This window comes from Ctenopharyngodon idella, chromosome 21, assembly GCF_019924925.1.
Source record: "Ctenopharyngodon idella isolate HZGC_01 chromosome 21, HZGC01, whole genome shotgun sequence".
NCBI classification, from domain to species: Eukaryota; Metazoa; Chordata; class Actinopteri; order Cypriniformes; family Xenocyprididae; genus Ctenopharyngodon; species Ctenopharyngodon idella.
Genome location: NC_067240.1, coordinates 17,977,837 through 17,998,791, shown reverse-complemented (window position 1 = coordinate 17,998,791; position 20,955 = coordinate 17,977,837). Strand labels below are relative to the sequence as shown.

Sequence of the window (20,955 nt, the reverse complement as noted above, 5' to 3'; positions counted from 1 at the left end):
TCATCATATTCATTTATTATAAACTGCACGTCATTCAATGACATTTAAATATCTTCAAGTTCTTAAGTATTATATATATATATATATATATATATATATATATATATATATATATATATATATATATATATATATATACTTCAAATATAGACATGCCAGCGCAAAATGCTGGTCAAAATGATAGACTTTTATAAATTCAGCAAAGCACATGTGACTTAACTACACTGGGCTTATGCAGACCTTAGAGCAAAATGATTGTTGGAAAATTCACACCGGATATGCACATTTACATTTGATAGCCAGACACTTGTCATGCCAAAGGAGCAATAGAAAACAGTCCAGTCATGACAAAATGGCGAGCGGAGTTGGAAGTGAGTATTGCTCTCTATATTTTCATAATACACATGCATGTACGGCGTATGTCCTGCATGGGGCAGAGGACAGATTATAATTGATGCATGTCAAGCGCGTGCATAATGGATGCAGCGGTGCGCGTGCCGCGCATAGGTGTTGCGGGATTTGACACGCAAAAGTCATTGATTACAATGACGCTCATTGGCCGAATCACTGAACACTTTACCAAAATGACACATTTATGACTACATAAGACTAGCTTTCGCAAGTACATCATATTTAACATCAGGAATGTGAGACGCCGATGATGCTTCGACCATCTAAAATGGCCCCGTTATTAGTTGTCAAACTGCCCACCCTATTCATCATCTCGCATCGTAGCACGCACAGATGTGCTTAAATGCTGTTTACAACTGAAATGCATTTTTTTATCTCATTATTATCTGCCTTTTTATTCTTTGTGCAGAACATAAATTGCTGTTGGGCCCAACAGAGCCATGGTCAATTAGGGAAAAGCTGTGCCTCGCCTCCTCTGTCATGAAGAGTGGAGACCAAAACTGGTGATTTTTACATTTATATCATTGCTTTAATTCAGAGGTTCTCAACCTTTTTTGACTCAAAGGTCCCCCATTGACCACAAAAATATTCAAAGGCCCCATGACTAAGGATAAGGATAAAAATGAATCACAATTTCTACTCGATAAAATTGTTTAGAGCTTGCTATTACTAAAATGTAAATTCATTATAAATAAACATTAAAAATTGTGTGTGTGTGTGTATATATATATATATATATATATATATAAATGGTTAGTACCTGTCCTTGAATCTGATTGGTCAATAGCTGTGTTTTATTCACGATAAAACACGACTATGACCGCAACGGTTCTGTGTATCACTACACAACACCCTTAGCAACCACTCTTAGCAACGTAAAGTTAAACTGTTCTCAGTTGATATTGTTACTGTATGTAGAACTAGAAGAGTATTGTGAGAAAGAGATCGATTGAGCGAGTTTATTACCTGCATTCAGATTTAGCATTTTCGTTCAGGTCAGGTCAGGTCCTATGTTCATAATAAAAAATCTGTTTAAATGTCTGTCTTTTCAATGTCAAAGTCTTCGCTACTGACTGACACACTCATAAAGACAGTCTTTGCCGCCATCTAATGGCGTAATAATGAAACTTCTGTTGCTGTTCACGATCAGGGACTATTTTTTACGGCGGAAGAAAGGCTTTTAGTGAAAGTTTACTTCATGAAAGTTGCACAGATACATATTTTTGCCTTTAATATTTGTATTGTGTGGTAACCGTTTTATAAAAGCAATAAGGTACTCGAGGCTAGTGCTGTATTGTGAATAAGTCACGGCTGAGGGGTTGCAGGGACTCCGCTTCGTGTCGTGCCTAACAACGCCCTTCAGCCATGACTTATTCACCATACAGCACAGCTTCTCATACCTTATTGCTTACATATATAAAAATAAGGTCTAGAAATCCCACTTTTAAATTAGGCTACCTCATATATTCATGTTTTTAAGACTGTGGGAATCCTGGTTCTTCAAAGAAAAAAAAAAATCAGGTGTTGTGGGTGGGGGTGATTTAAAATAAGAAATCTCTTGATTTTTAGTTGTTTTGGCTCATTTTAATGCCTGCTTTGTTCCAAAAAGTTTATAGTTTAAAGTCATTTTAAAAAACGTAAGAAATTTAATTTGCAAAGAGTATATGGTATTTTCCTAATAAAACAAATAATGCATAATGGATTGTTCTTTAAGGAAATAGGTTCAATTAATCAACTTATTCTTTTTCAGTTAAATAATTATAAATGAATAAAAAACAACTTAACATGCAACATTATAGTCATGTTTTTTTGTACACTGGTTATTCTAGGGTGTCTGTGAGCCGAGCCATCAAGCCATTTGCAGAACCTGGACGCCCTCCTGATTGGTTCTCTCAGAAGGTATTGGGGAAGCAGTAAAACAATCCAATGACATAGAAAACTTAAAGGAATAGCTCACCCAAAAATTAAAATTCTGTTGTTTCATTCTAAACCTGTATGACATTTTTCTTGTGTGGAACAGAAAACTAGTTTTTAAGTAAGTTTTGAAGAAGGCTGCTCTCACATAAAATAAAAGTGGATGGTAACAAAAAGGACAAAAAAGCAGCATAAAAGCATCACACATTCCAAGTCTTCCAATGCTTTGTTATTTTTTGGGGAATTAATAAGACACTTATAACACACACTCTCTTCTTTTCCTCACTGTTTCACAGCATTGTGCATCACAATACTCTGAGCTCCTGGAGACAACTGAGGCGCCAAAGTGAGTCCACTTCCTGTTCATTTGCGTTCCAACACTCGCTCCATTGCTGACAGCAGTTAACGGTGAGCATATGTGTGTGCATGTTCACAGGAGAAAGCGAGGCGAGAAAGGGGAGGTGGTTGAGACGGTGGAGGATGTGATCGTTCGCAGGTTGACGGCGGAGAGGATAGAGGAGTTGAAGCGATTGATCAAGGACACACAAGAGAAGCACAGGTACCAAATGTTTACAAGTTTACCTGAACCATTTCTTACTGTCGACTGACTGTAACTCTATTACTGTCCCTTTAGGAAACTGAAGAGAGAAACTGAACTCATCCAGGCAGGTCATCTAGACTCCAAACTTGAGGAGCTATGGGAGGAAATTACACGGTAGGAATCATTATACCAGCTGTATCCATCGTCAACACTATCTACTATAAATATACCACATTTAAAGGAATAGTTCCCAGCTAAATTGTCATTTAAATCATTTAGCTGTTTTTTTTTTTTTTTTTTTAAGGATTCCTAACATAGATCTTTTTCATACAACAGTTCATAGTGACCATTATTATCTTCCTCCCACAAAGCTATCATATGACTTCAGAAGATGTGATATAGTTTTTTTAAAGGGGTCATGAACTGCATTGTTTTATAGTTTTATAATGTTTCCTGCGGTGCACTTATACTGTTAGTATGATTTTTACATCATGGTCATATGGTCATAATTTAGAAATAAAAGGCATTTTTCCTACCCTGATTTTAGCCCTCTGATTTGAACGCTCTGTTTTAAGGGGCGTGTCTGCTGTGAGACTTCAGTGTAAATGCCCACTGCTGTGATTGGCTAACATCTTTGCATATGAAATAGCCAAGTATTACTCTCTCTTTTAGCATGTTTTTACGTATTACAGCTCTCAACGTTAACTAATTGTGAAAAGTGTAGATTATATTTAGATCTATGGCATTATATTTAGATCGTGGCATGAAAGGTTGCATTTATGAACATGTAGCCAATCACAGACATGTTGAGTGCATGAATGCAAAGATCTTGTCATTGCCACTCGATTTCTGCACAACTAATGCTTTCATAATTAACAGTGCAAACACACTGTAAATAAGAGATTCGTTGATTATTACGGGAGTTTTGGCACGAGTCCAGAACTCAGTCACTGATAAACTTGAGCTGTTTGATTGACAGCTTCAGCATGCGCTGTTTGATTGACAGCTCCAGTGATTGCAAAGGGAGCGTTCTTTGAACGCTTTCTATTTATAATTTAATCACAGTTGAAATAACAGATTATTTTCATCCTACTTAAGAGAAACAATGTGAAGTTGACCGTTAAGTCATCACTGGTTTGATTTAGTGACACATAGACAAAGAACATCTGACTGTACATGAATCATTACATATCAGAAATCACTGGTCACAGATCAGGCATTAGAATTAACATGGTTACTTACATGTTGTCACATTATTTCTACAATAATGCGACAACATGTAAGTAACCGTGTTAATTCATAAAAGTCTGTTTACAAAGCCTGCTTTAAAATTGCGACTGATTTACCAAAGAATCCACAGTGAAATGTACCAGGTAAAAAATAAATAATGCTCAACTGAGACATTCACATTGTTGAAAATAAATAAAATAACCACATTCCTAGCATTAGGATCCTTTGGAAGGTGTTATTTTAGTCCAGTGAGTGATCTTGTGCTCTTCTCTCTTCCTCATCTCACTAACACCAGTAGGTGGGGCTACAGTGGTAACGATGTAGAAGTAGGCGTTGATCTTCTTCTGCAGAGGCGGTCTTTCACCTACCTATAGATAGGCACATTCCAAGACGAGTCGTTCGCTGGGCTTGGTAACATTAAAAGCTGTTTTTGGACAAGGAAGACTTCAGTTCTGAAACTTACAGGATATTCTTATAGTATGATGATCCCTTATATGTCAAAAGCTCAAGGAAAATTTGATTTCTCAGTTCATGACCCCTTTAATATTATATATATACTATTATAGTATTTATTAATCTTTTGAATTGGCTTTTATTTTTGTGTTTTCAGTTTTCATTTTATTATTTAGTTTAAGTTTTAGTGAGTTAAACCAAAAATTATTCAGACATGTTTTATATTTTTTATATATTTTTATTAGTGTGTGCAGGACACTATAGTTCATTTATGTAAATGAGGATAGTAAAATAAAGTAAACTGTGACATATTATACCCAAAAATTCTTCATACAGTGGACTACCAGTAAATCTGATAAAAATTTGGAACCAAAAATTATTCAGACACTTTGACCTGACCATGTTTTGCTTAAGTGTTATCTGACATAATTAAGATAATTTTTTCTGACACAGTTTTACTCTGAGATCTTGTCATATTTTATTACCATTTTTTAAAAACTATAGTGAATAAACTGTATTAATGAATGAAATGTTCAAGGTGTCTGGATTTTTTTGGTTTGACTGTATATATATCTGTATTATTTATCATTTTGTGCTATTAAAAAAATCTATTTAGCTTTAATTTATTTTAGTTTTAGTAATTGTAGTACTTCAAATTAAATTTATTTATTTCCCTTAGTTTCCAATGCATCATTTCTAGTTTTAGATTAAGTTTTAGCTTTTTTTTCAGTTACTGAAAGCAGTTTTTAATAGTTTTATTACAGACCCTCCTTTAAAAAATCCATAAGTTTGCAACAATATGATGTTGAGTAAATCAGAAACTTTTCATTCTGATGAACAAAACCCTTTAAGTGAATGTTTGTTGGTTTAGTGATTTAAAATCTGGATCTTCATTAGGAGCAGAAAACAAGAGGAAGAAGAAGCTGAGGTGAAAAGAAAGGCCACAGATGCAGCATACAAGGGTACTAAAGAAAGCCCACAACGTGTCACTAGAATAGTCATTTTCACATTTGTTTATCTGTTTTGTGTGGTCTTATTATCTTAGTGACGTTGTTTAATAAAGTAATTAATGCATATTATAGCATTTATTGCATAATTGGGCAAAACTGTTATTTTATTTGAGTCTATATTCTAAACAGTCATTCATAAATGCTTCATAGTAAGAGCTGTTTATCTTTTCTTTTCAGCCAGGCAGGCAGTGAAGAACACTCCTAAACGAGTGCCCAGTGTGACTGTGCGCTCCCCGTCTGGGGCCTGCTCTCCAAGCCTGGATTTTCCTATTGGAGATTCATCTGAAGATCATAGTACCACTGTGAGGTTTTTTTTCCATAATTCTTTTTAAATAGTGTCATTTCATTTTAATCTGTCATTTATTTTAACAATCATCCCTCCCCGGTGCAGGGGGCAGGATCATCAGTGTTTGTACCGCTGACGGAGCTGCCAGGTCCTGGAGTGGTAGAGGCGAGTTTGGGGTCGCTGCTGGATGAATCAACACAGAAGAAGCTTTTGGGTCAGAAAATCACACCGCCGCCTTCCCCTCTCCTGTCAGAACTGCTGAAGAAAGGCAGTCTCCTGCCCACCAGCCCCAGACTGGTCAGAATTCCTCACACACACACACACACACACACAAAAACACAGTAGAATTGTGGTAACGTCTCCAAGATGCTTTAAAAAACCTACCTGCAAAGCTACAGTACTGTGAAAAGTTTTTTCACACTGTTGCACTTTTGTGTAAAAATGCTGTAAAGTGAGGATGCTTTCAAAATTAATGTCATAAATAGATTTAATTTATCAATTAACTTCTATTAACTAAATCAAATCAATAATTGGTGTGACCACCCTTTTCATTAAAACATCTTTTGTCCTAGGTACATTTGTGCATAGTTTTTCTGGTAGCTTTGCAGGTAGGCTTCTTCAAGCATCTTAGAGACGTTGCCACAGTTCTTCTGGATTTAGTCTGTCTCAGTTTTTTCTGTTTCTTTATATAATCACAGACAAATTCGATGATGTTGAGATCAGATCTCTGCAATCTCCTTGTGCAAACAAAAATCTCACTGGATTAATACAATTAATGGCAAAAGGAATGTTTGGATACTTTTTGTGCACCAAAAAAAAAAAAAAAAACGACTTTATTCAACAATATCTAGTGATGGCCAATTTCAAAACACTACTTCATGAAGCTTCGAAGCTTTACGAATCTTTTGTTTCGAATCAGTGGTTCGGAGCATGTATCAAACTGCCAAAGTCACATGATTTCAGTAAACGAGGCTTCGTTACGTCATAAGTGTTTTGAAATTTCAATGGTTCACCACCGGGGCGTGTGACTTTGGCAGTTTGATATGCACTCCGAACCACTGATTCGAAACAACAGATCCGTAATGCTTCGAAGCTTCATGTAGCAGCGTTTTGAAATCGCCCATCACTAGATATTATTGAATAAAGTCAAAGAATGTCAACAGTGAAATTTTCAGGACTGAAAAATCATGGAAATTAATAAAAAATTAAAAGATCACGGAATGCATGCAAATTTGTATTCCGTATAAATTTCCTCACATACTGTATGCTTAATATAAATCATAATCATTAATATATATATAATATACACTATATTGCCAAAAGTATTGTGACACCCCTCCAAATCATTGAATTCAGGTGTTCCGATCACTTCCATGGCCACAGGTGTATAAAATCAAGCACCTAGGTATGTAGACTGCTTCTACAAACATTTGTGAAAGAATGAGTTGCTCTTAGGAGCTCAGTGAATTCAAGCGTGGTACCGTGATAGGTTGCCACCTGTGCAATAAGTCCATTCGTGAAATTTCCTCACTACTAAATATTCCACGGTCAACTGTTAGTGGTATCATAACAAAGTGGAAGCAATTGGGAACAACAGCAACTCAGCCAGGCCTCGTAAAATCACAGAGCAGGGGTCAGCGCGTGCTGAGGCGCACAGTGCGCAGAAGTTGCCAACTTTCTGCAGAGTCAATAGCTACAGACCTCCAAACTTTGTGTGGCCTTCAGATTAGCTCAAGGAGAGTGCGTAGAGAGCATCTGCATCCAAGCCTTACATCACCAAGTGCAATGGAAAACGTCGGATGCAGTGGTGTAAAGCACGCCGCCACTGGACTCTAGAGCAGTGGAGACGTGTTCTCTGGAGTGACGAATCACGCTTCTCTGTCTGGCAATCCGATGGACGAGTCTGGGTTTGGCAATTGCCAGGAGAACGGTTCTTGCCTGACTGCATTGTGCCAAGTGTAAAGTTTGGTGGAGGGGGGATTATGGTGTGCGGTTGTTTTTCAGGGGTTGGGCTTGGCCCCTTAGTTCCAGTGAAAGGAACTCTTAATGCTTCAACATACTAAGACATTTTGGACAATTTCATGCTCCCAACTTTGTGGGATGGCCCCTTTCTGTTCAAACATGACTGCGCACCAGTGCACAAAGCAAGGTCCATAAAGACATGGATGAGCGAGTTTGGTGTGGAGGAACTTGACAGGCCTGCACATAGTCCTGACCTCAACCCGATAGAACACCTTTGGGATGAATTAGAGCAGAGACTGCGAGCCAGGCCTTCTCATCCAACATCACTGCCTGACCTCACAAATGCGCTTCTAGAAGAATGGTCAAAAATTCCCATAAACACCTTCTTAAACCTTGTGGAAAGCCTTCCCAGAAGAGTTGAAGCTGTTATAGCTGCAAAGGGTGGGCCAACTCCATATTAAACCCTACAGATTAAGAATGGGATGTCATTAAAGCTCATGTGCACGTAAAGGCAGGCGTCCCAAAACTTTTGGCAATATAGTATATATATATATATATATATATATATATATATCTCTTGCTAATGGAAACTTGGTACATCATGCCTGTTAGGACTGTTAGGGCTCGTTTCCACTGAGCGGTACAGTACAGTACAGTACACAATTATTGCCGTTTCCATTGTCACAAGTTGTGAACGGTACCCTAATTCTGAACCGTACCAGACCACTTTTTTGGGACCCTTCTGTTGGAGTACCTAACACAATAGTACCAATAGTACCGGTACCAAAAAGGTGGAGCTACGCTCACTGCAGAATGTTGATTGGTTGACAGAAAATCGTCACTTGGCGTGCTACAAGGAGAATGACAACACACAATACCGCTGCAACGCAATGTGTATTTTTCGACTGTTTTTCCTTGCAGCCTTCAGCCTTTCCTCAAACAAAGGTGCTGTATGTCCTCCATTGTTGTTTACTGTCACTTTCTTCTTCACACGAGAATGATGTTGATCGCTACTTTCCGGCATACACCACACCTATCAAGTAAGGGTACTGTTGGTGGTGGAAATGCAAGCCGGATCAGGGTTTACCGTCCCAAATTGTACTGTAATGTACTGAACTGAACCATACCACCAGTAGAAATGAGTCATTAGATTCTTTCTTATTGTTTAGAAAAGGTTTTTTGAGTCAAAGGCTTTTAAAGGATGGCAATTTACAAAAAATCCTTATTGCAGGCAGTTGAGGGAGAATCTCCATCTAGTCAACTTACAGGAAGTCACGATAATCAGATGATGACTTCTTCACTACCTGCCTCTCAAGCAGCTACAGGTATGGATTCATACACACTTATCTGTGCACTGAGTCTAGCAGTGCAACATTTTAGCAGCTGACCTGTAGAAGCAAAGTGACTAATTCTGTATCAGCAGCATCTTTGCGTTTCAGTCTTTGTGTATTAGAGTCATGATATGGGTATCTCTTCCAGCATAACGCCTAGCCCACTCTCTCTGTGCACCGTGTATGTGTGGGTATGTCGTGCCATTTGTACACATGTGTCTCAGGTGCTCCGACACTGTCTCGTCTGCTGGAAGCTGGCCCCGCCCAATTTCCCTCTCAGCTGAGCTCATTGGCCACTGCAGACTCCGCCCCCAGCACTGCCACCTCAGCAGTAGACACAGCTGCCTCGCTCAGCACAGGTCTCTCCTAGATGCTGTCTTATCCTTCTCCAGTCTTTAGTTCATATCTGATGTATTAACTCTTTATTTTGGACCTTTGTTCGACTGTCTCTTGTGTGTTTGGTGTGTTGGAACTAGAGACCTGCGTGGGACAGATTTTTTAGTCCCACTCCTGTGGGATTCTGTTCTGCTTCCACAAAAATATGTTACCTTCTCCCGCTCCCAATCGCAACATTCATGTTTTGTTTCACTCCCGCTAGTAAATGCTCACAGGTAAAAATATATTTTTTTCAGTACGTCCATGAAATTTCCATGAAATAGCCACAACTACATCCCAGCATAAACGCTCCTGATAAATTATTTGTTATTAAAGCATCTACATTCACAAACCACTGTTAATTTTAACAGAAAAGCAAGCATAGGCTAATGCATGCATGATTTGGCATGGCATAAAGCGTGCAAAAAGCTCTTCCTTTATAATCAAAGTTGTCATTTATCTTAGTTAATCGCGATCTCACAAAGTTCCGTTATAATCAATGAAGCTGTCTACACTACCGGTCAAAAGTTTGGAATCGGTAAGATTTTTAATGTTTTTAAAAGAAGTTTTGTCTGCTCACCAAGGCTGCATTTATTTAATTAAAAATACAGTAAAAGCAGTAATATTGTGAAATATTATTACAATTTAAAATAACTGTTTCTGTTTGAATATATTTTATATCTGTTTTATTATATTTTATAAAGTAATTTATTCCTGTGATGGTAAAGCTGAATTTTCAGCATCATTACTCCAGTCTTCAGGTCACATGATCCTTCAGAAATCATTCTAATATGCTGATCTGCTGCTCAAGAAACATTTATTGTGTACAACTGTACAAAATATTTGTGTACAATATTTTTTTTTTCAGGATTCTTTGATGAATAAAAAGTTCAAAATAACAGCATTTATTTGAAATATAATCTTTTGTAACATTATAAATGTCTTTACTGTCACTTTTGATCGATTTAATGCATCCTTGCCGAATAAAAGTATTAATTCCTTTAATTTCTTTTCAAAAAAATAAAAATTCTTACTGACCTCAAACTTTTGAACGGTAGTGTATAATGTTACAAAAGCTTTGTATTTCAGATAAATGCTGTTCTTTTGAACTTTCTATTCATCAAGGAATCCTGAAAAAAAAAAGTACACAACTAAAACATTGATAATATTAAGAAATGTTTCTTGAGCACCAAATCAGCCTATTAGAATGATTTCTGAAGGATCATGTGACACTGAAGACTGGAGTAATGATGCTGAAATTCAGCTTTGCCATCACAAGAATAAATTAATTTATAAAATATATTCAAACAGAAAACAGTTATTTTAAATTGTAATAATATTTCACAATATTACTGTTTTTACTGTATTTTTAATTAAATAAATGCAGCCTTGGTGAGCAGATGAAACTTATTTTAAAAACATTAAAAATCTTACCGATTCCAAACTTTTGACCAGTAGTGTACATTACACAACAAATCATTTATTTATATTGTGTCTACACTTTGTGTGTTATGATGAGAGGATTGGCGAGCATGCAGAATCCAGCACTGAACAAAAACACCTGATTGGTCACTGCGTTCAAGAAATCAACAGATATGTTTGGGATTGGCTACATTGCTCAACACCACAAAAACACGTTGTAAATAGAAATTTCTGACACTCTCCAGAGTGCAAACACAAAAACGCACTGGATCGCTTGCCAAAACCGTTTCATCACTATGCTATTATTACAGAGAAAACGGATCCCTTGTTTTTGTTGCTTTTGTGTAATAGATGAATACAAATATATTTGTTTTTAGAATATTTCTATTTTGCGGGAGTCATTTTATTCTCCCACAACCCACACACGAGTGTCTTACCAACCGCACTCGCCCATCAAATCTTGTCCTGAGCCGCACTCTTCTGCGTCGGGTCCCATGGGTCCCGCGGTAGTCCGACAGGAGAGCAGGTCTCAAGTTGGAACACAAATCTCTGCCTGATTTGAATGTCTAAAGCTGATTAGTTGGTTTGATATGTGTGTAATACTTAAAACAGGAGGTGATGGAGCCCCAAGTGCTTCAGTGGATAATAAGGAGGCAGTTTTAGGGGAAGAGGACCTGGTAACTGTGTCCTATATGGCAGAAGAGCTGGACTTAGAGACGGTTGGGGACATCATAGCCATTATTGAGGAGAAGGTAAATCAGGCATATATACATATATGACATATATTTGTATATATGTATATAAATACATTTATACCATGGTCTGTCTGAATACTCGATTCTGATTGGCTGGAAGGTGTGCATTAAAACCGTTTAATGCACAGGTAGTTTAATCACCATTCTATATTAATACACTGTTTTCATTAAAGCGCACACACATACGTCACTCGCACACAGAGATCGGAGATCATTCAGGAGCACAGAAACTTGATATCAACCCTGCTCTGTGGCTTTTATTAACAAAATAGCTTTGCTACTTAATCACTACATTATATTTCTCAGCAATGCAGATTTTTTTTTTTAAAGTTAAAGGGTTAGTTCACCCAAAAATGAAATCATTGTCATCCTGTTTTCACATAGGGTGACGAGAACGCCGAGGCGCTGGATGCTGCAGCAGTGGAGGCAGCTCTGTCTCTGTGTGAGGACACAGGTCACACCCTGTCAGGTACCTGGGAGCCAAACCCCTTCAGGCCCATTGGCCCTGAGCCCTCCAGCACTTCAGAGGACTTGGACCCACATCCCCTGCATCTCTCAGAGGGGAAGAGAGACGGTTCTGACATGTGTGGATCCAGCAGTGGCTGCGCACAGGGTTACCCAACCTCCTCCACTGTCCCCTCTGTTCCTCAAAACCCTACTCCGACAGCAGGAGCCCATTCAGAGCCAGATACCCACAGACCAGAGCACATAGATGAGGCCCAGGATGGGCGGCCAGAATCACTGCATGCTGTAATCAAAAGTGAGGCTAACGAATGGACACGGTCTCAATCAGGTACTCCATGTTTTGCATTTACACTACGGCAAATTAGTTAAATGATTTGACAATGTTGAAAATTAGCATAATAATATTGACCCATTAACAACTGTTATTTTTATTATATTTAAAAATGCCATTCATACACTACTTTTCGAAAGTTTAGGGTAAGATTTTTTTTTAATTAATACTTTTATTCAGCAAACAGATGCATAAAATTTATCAAAAGTGACAACACTGACATTTTTAATGTTACTATAATACTAAAAATAAATACTTTTCTGTTAATCAAAGAATCCTGATAAAAATGAATCACAGTTTTCACAAAAATATTAAGCAGCACAACTGTTTTCAACACTGATAATAATAATAAATGTTTCTTGAGCAGCGAATCAGCATGTTAGAATGATTTCTGAAGGGTCATGTGACACTGAAGACTGGAGAAATGATGCTGAAATCACAGAAATAAATTACATTTTAAAATATATTAAAATAGAAAACAAGTAATATTTTAGAATATTACAATTTTACTGTATTATTGATCAAATAAATAGCTTTCATGAGCATTAAAATATATTACCGACTTCTAACGTTTGAAAAGTAGTGTATACTTGAATACAAATTTTCTGAGATGAATTTGTTCAAATTCATACATTTTTGGGGCACAAAGTCAAAGTAAGGCTGTGTCATATTGTCCAAATATCATAATGGGGGGAAAAAACCTTATTAAATGAATGAAATTCTTGTAAAGAAATCCTTAGTTTGGCCTAATCATTTATGAGTATTACTTGGAAAAAAACAGTTAAACAGCTTTGTTAAAATTGATTTGCCAAATCAAGGTCATGTGGTGCAACCAGTATGCAGAAGAAGAAAAAATTAAACGAAATTATATCATAGACCCTTATGACTGTTTGTCAAAGTCAGTAATTTGATCTTTTTATGACAAGAGAAGGTTAGTTCAGGTTGTAAAATGTCAAGTGGTGTGACCCCTCAAAAACTTAATGATATTTATAAATAATACTTCATAATATCTTTAAAAAAAAAACAAAAAAAAAACAAGATGGTTACATTTGTCATTAAATTTAAATATTTTTTAACCTATACATTTTATCAAACCAATATGAGCACATTTCTAAAAACATGTGTTTTAAAGTAAAATTGTAAAATATTTTTCCTTTTTTTATTTTGGAAATTCTTATTTGTCACTGACACACACACACCCTGGAAACAGGATTTTGGTAAGAACTCACAGATGTTCCGTTTTCTTCCAGATAAACAGTCAGAAGATGACCCGGTGATAAAACAGCACTCAAAGGTGTGACTGTCTGCATACGCAAACACATAATGTACCAGCCACGAGTATACATAGACCCGGAAACCATTAACTCTGCCCTTTTTAGTATTTTTTAACACTCCTCGTTAACAGGAAGTGAAAGAGGAGGAGGAAGCCGTGAGTGATGCAGAGGAGGGCAGTGTGTCGGAGATAAAAGCTGGATTAGAAAGGGATGGAGCTGAGGATTGTGGGGGAGAGGAGGATGGAGACGGCATTTATCTCTCTGAGCCAGAGGGGGAGACAGAGTTGGACCCTCCGGCCAGCGAGAGCGAGGACGGCTACAGCATGCATACGGCATCCTCTTCCGTACAGCTCCACACAACTGCGGACTCCATTCCCAGCAGTCCTGCCTCCTCACAGTTGTATGTGCCGATACTACACATAATTAAGCTTTCACACCAAGTCTGATCGTTTGACATTGAAAAACATGTCATGTACAATAAAACTTTAAAGTGAAATAAATCTTAGTAAGCCACTTTAGATCAAATCCCTAACATTGTGATAATACATCGTTTTATTAATTCAGGTTGATTTTTCAGATTTAATTTTTTGCTATAATTATTTTTTATTAAATTAAACCTGGGTTTCACAGACAAGGCTTAAAAGGATTAGTTCACCCCAAAATAAAAAAAATATAGTTTACTCACCCTCAAACCATCCTAGGTGTATATGACTTTCTTCTTCAGTCAAACACAATCAGACTTAAATTAAAAAATATTCTGGCTCTTCCAAGCTTTTTAATGGGAGTGAATAGTAACCAAGATTTTGAAGCCCAAATAAGCACATCCACCCATCATAAAAGTAATCCAAATGGCGATGCGTTTTTGTAAGAAAAATATCCATATTTATAACTTTATCAACTATAATCACTAGCTTCTGGTAACAGCTGTTTGCGGACCCGGGCCCATCCGCATGGGAGGTGGGTGCTCTAACAAGGAGGCTAAAGGCCGCAGTCTCTAGCGTCAGTCACCAGAGCGCCTCTTGAGTTCAGGGGAGTGAGGTTTACACGCACAGCTCTTACTGGCCTACGTCTGTTACAGTAGCATAAACTTAGGTGAGAGTAGACTCCTCTCGCGGTTCAAACAAATAGGGCGGTGCAACAAACTCTTTTATAATGTTATAAATATGGATAATTTTCTTACAAAAATGCATCGCTTTGCTTCAGAAGGTCTTTATTAACCCCCTGGATCCGTGTGGGTTACTTTTATGATGGGTGGATGTGCTTTTTTGGGCTTTAAAATCTTGGTTATTATTCACTCCCATTATAAAGCTTGGAAGAGCCAGAATATATTTTAATGTAACTCCGATTGTGTTTGACTGAAAGAAGAAAGTCATATACACCTAGGATGGCTTGAGGGTGAGTAAATTATGAGATAATTTTCATTTTTGGGTGAATTAACCCTTTAAGCCTAGTCCCAGACTAAAATACACGTTTGAGCTGTCTTAAAGGATTAGTTTACTTCCTTTTTGAGGAAAACACTCCAAGATTTTTCTCCATATAGTGGACTTCAATAGGATTCAACGGGTTGAAGGTCCAAATTACAGTTTCAGTGCAACTTCAAAGAGCTCTACATGATCCCAGATGAGGAATAAAGGTCTTGTCTTGCGAAACGATCGGTCATTTTCAAAAAAATTAATATACTTTTTAACCACAAATGCTCATCTTGCACTAGCTCTGCGATGCACCATGCATTACGTAATCACATTGGAAAGGTCACGCGTGACATAGGCACAAGTACCACGGTAGGGCGAAAAACTCCATCTCATTTTCTCCTCCAACTTCAAAATCATCCGACATCGTTGTTTTACCTTTTTTTGAAAAGGGCGTTTGACTTAGTCTTTGCACGTTTGCTTTGTAGACACTGGATTGGTACTTTCACCTATGTCACGTGTGACCTTTCCAACATGATTATGTAATGCATGGCGCATCGCAGAGCAGTGCAAGATGAGCATTTGTGGTTAAAAGGTATATACATTTTTTTTTTTTTTTTTTATAAAATGACCGATCATTTCGCTAGATAAGACGCTTATTCCTCGGCTGGGATCATGTAGAGCCCTTTGAAGCTGCACTGAAACTGCAATTTGGACCTTCAACCCATTGAACCCTGTTAGTCCACTATATGGAGAAAAATGTTGTCCTCAAAAACCTTAATTTCTTTTCGACTGAAGAAAGAAAGACAAAACATCTTGGATGACATGGGGGTGAGTAAATTATCAGGAAATTTTAATTCTGAAGTGAACTAATCCTTTAACTGAAAGCAACTTGTACTGACATATCTTACAATATGTCAGCGCCATTGTTTTGTCTCAAGATGCACACCAGTAATGTTTTTTTTTTTTTCCTAGGGCATGTTTATAAAAGCTACTTAAATGTCCTAATTGAACTAATCCTAAAGCCTAATCCTGCCTTAATCTAAGCCCTCTCTGTAAAACCAGGCCTACATGTATAATTTAATAAAATAAAGAAAATCTCTGTAAATAGTTCTGATGATTACGATTATACTTTAAAAAACATTTAATACTTTTTAGTGAATTGGAGTAAACAAGCCTGTATTCATGCGTTTTTGCTGTGATGTTCAATTAATCGACATGCGATTATTACATAATGCCCTCTTCCTCATCCTCCACAGCTCTATCTGCAGTGAAGATCAAGAAGCGATTCAGGCTCAGAAGATCTGGAAAAAAGCCATTATGCTGGTGTGGCGAGCAGCAGCCAATCACAGGCAAGAGTCTTCATTAAATTATTCCAAATCCCCGCCCCCTTTTATCTGACTCATTAGCTCTCCGCAGCCAGAATGAACTGAGTGATAATTGGTCATTTTGAACAGGTATGCAAATGTCTTCCTGCAGCCGGTGACAGATGACATCGCCCCTGGTTACCACAGTATTGTGCACAGGTGAGAGCGAATTGTTGAAAGTAAATTTAATTAGAGAAACACCTACTTTCAAGAGGAATCCAATTGTCCTTGATGTTTTGAGAGAAAAGTTGAACTGACAATGGAAATAAATTCCAAAAAGTAATTAAAATGGCTTTGCCACAATTCCGTGTTCTTAGGCCAATGGATCTGTCCACCATCAAGAAGAACATCGAGAACGGGCTGATCCGCACCACAGCCGAGTTCCAGCGTGACATCATGCTGATGTTCCAGAATGCAGTGATGTACAACAGCTCAGACCATGATGTGTTCCACATGGCCGTGGAGATGCAGAGGGATGTTCTGGAGCAGATCCAGCAATTTCTGGCCACACAGTTGATCATGCAGACCTCGGAATCGGGCATCAGTGCCAAGAGCCTGCGTGGGAGAGAGGCCAACCGCAAACAGGATCCCAATGACAAGGTGCAGCGATTTATATGCAGCAGAACTTCTGCACATTTCAGCACATAAGAAGATTCTGGATCACTAATGTTAATCCACATAAATACACTATATTGCCAAAAGTATTGGGACACCCCTCCAAATCATTGAATTCAGGTGTTCCAATCACTTCCATGGCCACAGGTGTATAAAATCAAGCACCTAGGCATGCAGACTGCTTCTACAAACATTTGTGAAAGAATGGGTTGCTCTCAGGAGCTCAGTGAATTCAATCAAGCGTGGTACCGTGATAGGTTGCCATAAGTCCATTTGTGAAATTTCCTCACTACTAAATATTCCACGGTCAACTGTTAGTGGTATCATAAAGTGGAAGCAATTGGGAACAACAGCAACTTGTAAAATCACAGAGCGGGGTCAGCGCATGCTGAGGCGCACAGTGCGCAGAAGTCGCCAACTTTCTGCAGAGTCAATAGCTACAGACCTCCAAACTTTGTGTGGCCTTCAGATTAGCTCAAGGACAGTGCGTAGAGAGCTTCATGGAATGGGTTTCCATGGCCGAGCAGCTGCTTCCAAGCCTTACATCACCAAGTGTAATACAAAGCGTCGGATGCAGTGGCGTAAAGCACACCGCCACTGGACTCTAGAGCAGTGGAGACGTGTTCTCTGGAGTGACGAATCACGCTTCTCTGTCTGGCAATCCGATGGACGAGTCTGGGTTTGGTGGTTGCCAGGAGAACGGTACTTGCCTGACTGCATTGTGCCAAGTGTAAAGTTTGGTGGAGGGGGGATTATGGTGTGGGGTTGTTTTTCAGGGTTTGGGTTTGGCCCCTTAGTTCCAGTGAAAGGAACTCTTAAAGCTTCAGCATACCAAGACATTTTGGACAATTTCATGCTGCCAACTTTGTGGGAACAGTTTGGGGATGGCCCCTTCCTGTTCCAACATAACTGCGCACCAGTGCACAAAGCAAGGTCCATAAAGACATGGATGAGCGAGTTTGGTGTGGAGGAACTTGACTGGCCTGCACAGAGTCCTGACCTCAACCCTGATAGAACATCTTTGGGATGAATTAGAGCAGAGACTGCGAGCCAGGCCTTCTCATCCAACATCACTGCCTGACCTCACAAATGCGCTTCTAGAAGAATGGTCAAAAATTCCCATAAACACCTTCTTAAACCGTGGAATTCATGTGCACGTAAAGGCAGGCATCCCAAAACTTTTGGCAATATAGTGTATATACACACCACCATCAAAAGATTAGGGTTGGTAAATTATTATCATTATTATAATTTTTTTTACATTTTTGGAAAAAGTCTCTTATGCTCATCACGTCAGCATTTATTTGATCAAAAATACAGTAACAACTTAAAAATAACTGTTTCCTATTTTAATATATTTTAAAATGTAATTTATTCCTTTGATGAAAAAGCTGAATTTTCAGCATCATTACTCCAGTCTTCAGTGTCACATGATCCTTCAGAAATCATTCTAAAATGCTGTTATGTCTTATAATAGTTCAAAAACATGTCTTATAATAGTTGTGCTGCTTAATATTTCTGTGGAAACCCTGATACATGTTTTTAGAATTCTTTGAGAAATAGAAAGTTTAAAAGAACAGCTTGTCTTGAAATAGAATTCATTTTGGGGCGGGGTTAGGGGTGGTCCTTCCTGGTGAGTTTTTTTTTTTTTTAATTCGTATGAAATAGCCACCTCGTAAAATACTTACGAATTATTGTGAGATTGGGTTGGCAGATCATTGGGCTGATAATACAGTCAAGTGTTAAACACATTAATGAAACCAGCTTAAAGGATTAGTTCACTTTCAAATTAAAATTACCTCAAACTTTACTCACCCTCAAGCCATCTTCCACCAGACCGCCTTCCGTATTCAACGTACGAAGAGAGTGTAAAACTCATGAAGTTCAAAAAGCTTGAAACCAGAATTAACCCCGTCTTTCTGGTCTTTTTTTTTTTTCAAGCAAAATTCACCTTTTAACAGCTTTTGCATTTGTGTTGCAAAGCACCTTTATTTCTCTCTCTGATGCTGACCTTTGTCCTCTCATAGGACTGTGTTCCCATGGCCTCTCCTGCATTCCTTCTCTCTCTCTTTGTAAGTACCCTGTCTGCTCCTTCTTCCCCTTATGAACGCTACTATTCCTACAGAATAATCACAGAGACAATGTAATGGGAAGGAGAAAAAAACAGTAGTAAAAAAAAAAAATCATACTGGTCAATATGGAGACTGACGGAATTAAAACTCATCTTTCAGATAAAAGAGCCAGTCACTTTTTGAGAAATCACCTTTTTGTTTACTAAAACTTTTTATGCCGTTACTGTCAGATTTTTTCCCCAGTTTGACATGCATGTAAAAGTAATCTTAAAAAAAATGGCTGTTAAAAGAGAAAAAAGTTGCTTTAAAGTGACTGACAACCATCACTCAGCGACTCCGTCTGTCTCTGCAGGACGGGGGCACCAGGGGGCGACGCTGCGCTATAGAAGCAGACCTGAAGATGAAGAAATAAGCAGTTGGACTGGCCAGTGGGCGGGTTCCTTTGAAACACTAATAAGTGACTGATTGATGAAGACAGCATAGGACAATCTGTCTGAACCATTTCGCTAACACCCCCCTCCCCACACGCTTAAACAGATAACTTGAATATTCATGAGGGTTTCACTGGTGTGTGGTGTTTGGGATTGGACAATGATAGGACTGCCTCAAAATCTGAGTGTGCATATATGTGTCTGTCTGTATGTAACTGTTGTGAGATGTGTGTTGTGCTGTACTAAATTTGTTTTGTGTACGAATAGTGCCTTTACAGGTATTGATGAATGACCGGGAATAAACAAAAGGACAACAACTGAAATTTAAAGGCCTTTTAATGTGTGAACAAGGTTACTGATATTTTAACCCCTTTCACTTTCCCCTACTATGCAGTATTCTTGTTCCAAACCAATTACTTTTTTTTTTTTTTTTTTTTTTAAACTTAGAGAGGTTTTAAATAATGGTCACACTGCTCTTTTCTATGCAGTAACAGTGGATGAGGACCAAGGACTTTCAAGCTCCAAAAAACAAAAAACAAAAAAAACATCATCATAAAATGATGGTATCTCTATTCAACTTGTGAAATCATAATCAAGGACCTTGATTATGATTTAACTTTTTTAACTTTAGTTAGTGTGTAATGTTACTGTTTGATTATAAACAACATCTGCAAAGTAACACAAAATAACACAAAGTTTCACATCTTGCGAAAGAGGCATTATAGGTCCCTTTTAAGTCTGAAGCAATACGATAGATTGGTGTGAGAAACACCACTTTAAAACTGAAATTTAAGTCGCAATGTAATGGAAGTTGAGACAGATCTTTTTCTTCTGTGCACTGGTTGTTGCTTGGATGGAGGAAGAATGTTGTAAGAAAGGGGCGGGGTTTATGCAAACAAAATGATTGGAGAAGTCTGACACAGCAACCGAGAGAAAGGTCCGTTTTATCGGAAGATCAAGGTATAACATTTTTATTAAATTAAAAGGTAAAAAAAAATTTGTAACAAGAATGAATCGTTCACAATAAGAACATGAATTTAGAAAATAGGGTGGATTTGCATTTCCTGCTGACTTTAAGTCATTTTTTATTGAAAATCTTTGGTAACCATTCACTTTCATTGTATGAAAAAAAACTTTTAGAAAGTAGAAAGTCACAGTTTTCAAAAGGCAAATGATTTTCATTTAATTTTTGAGTTAATTATTCCTTTTATGCAATGAAAAGTGCTATAAAACTAAAAGGATCAATTATGATACTGATGATCGCCTCTTCCTAACAATTTTGGTCAATATTTAGTGAATTC

At 37.8% G+C, this 20,955-nt stretch overlaps 1 protein-coding gene across 2 annotated transcripts; it reads left to right on the top strand.

Annotated features, from left to right (window-relative positions):
- Positions 1-213: 213 nt before the first annotated feature.
- Positions 214-19,971, top strand: brd8a (bromodomain containing 8a). Of its 2 annotated transcripts, XM_051877666.1 has the most exons (20): positions 214-371; positions 821-914; positions 2,241-2,310; positions 2,622-2,671; positions 2,762-2,884; positions 2,960-3,040; positions 5,447-5,511; positions 5,737-5,861; positions 5,951-6,142; positions 9,039-9,132; positions 9,363-9,497; positions 11,548-11,687; positions 12,075-12,483; positions 13,737-13,780; positions 13,892-14,160; positions 16,429-16,521; positions 16,627-16,695; positions 16,854-17,136; positions 19,179-19,223; positions 19,576-19,971. In XM_051877666.1, exons 1-20 carry the CDS (start codon positions 233-235, stop codon positions 19,633-19,635), a joined length of 2,580 nt encoding a protein of 859 aa, XP_051733626.1. In that variant the 5' UTR covers positions 214-232; the 3' UTR covers positions 19,636-19,971. The 2 variants fall into 2 exon arrangements, with proteins under 2 accessions (XP_051733626.1, XP_051733627.1); XM_051877667.1 differs by lacking the exon at positions 19,179-19,223.
- Positions 19,972-20,955: the final 984 nt, after the last annotated feature.

Coding starts and splice junctions, on each gene's coding strand:
- brd8a (XM_051877666.1), top strand. CDS start 233: ATGCAGACCTTAGAGCAAAATGATTGTTGGAAAATTCACACCGGATAT. Junction 3,041..5,446: donor CTATGGGAGGAAATTACACG/GTAGGAATCATT, acceptor GATCTTCATTAG/GAGCAGAAAACAAGAGGAAG. Junction 5,862..5,950: donor CTGAAGATCATAGTACCACT/GTGAGGTTTTTT, acceptor TCCCCGGTGCAG/GGGGCAGGATCATCAGTGTT.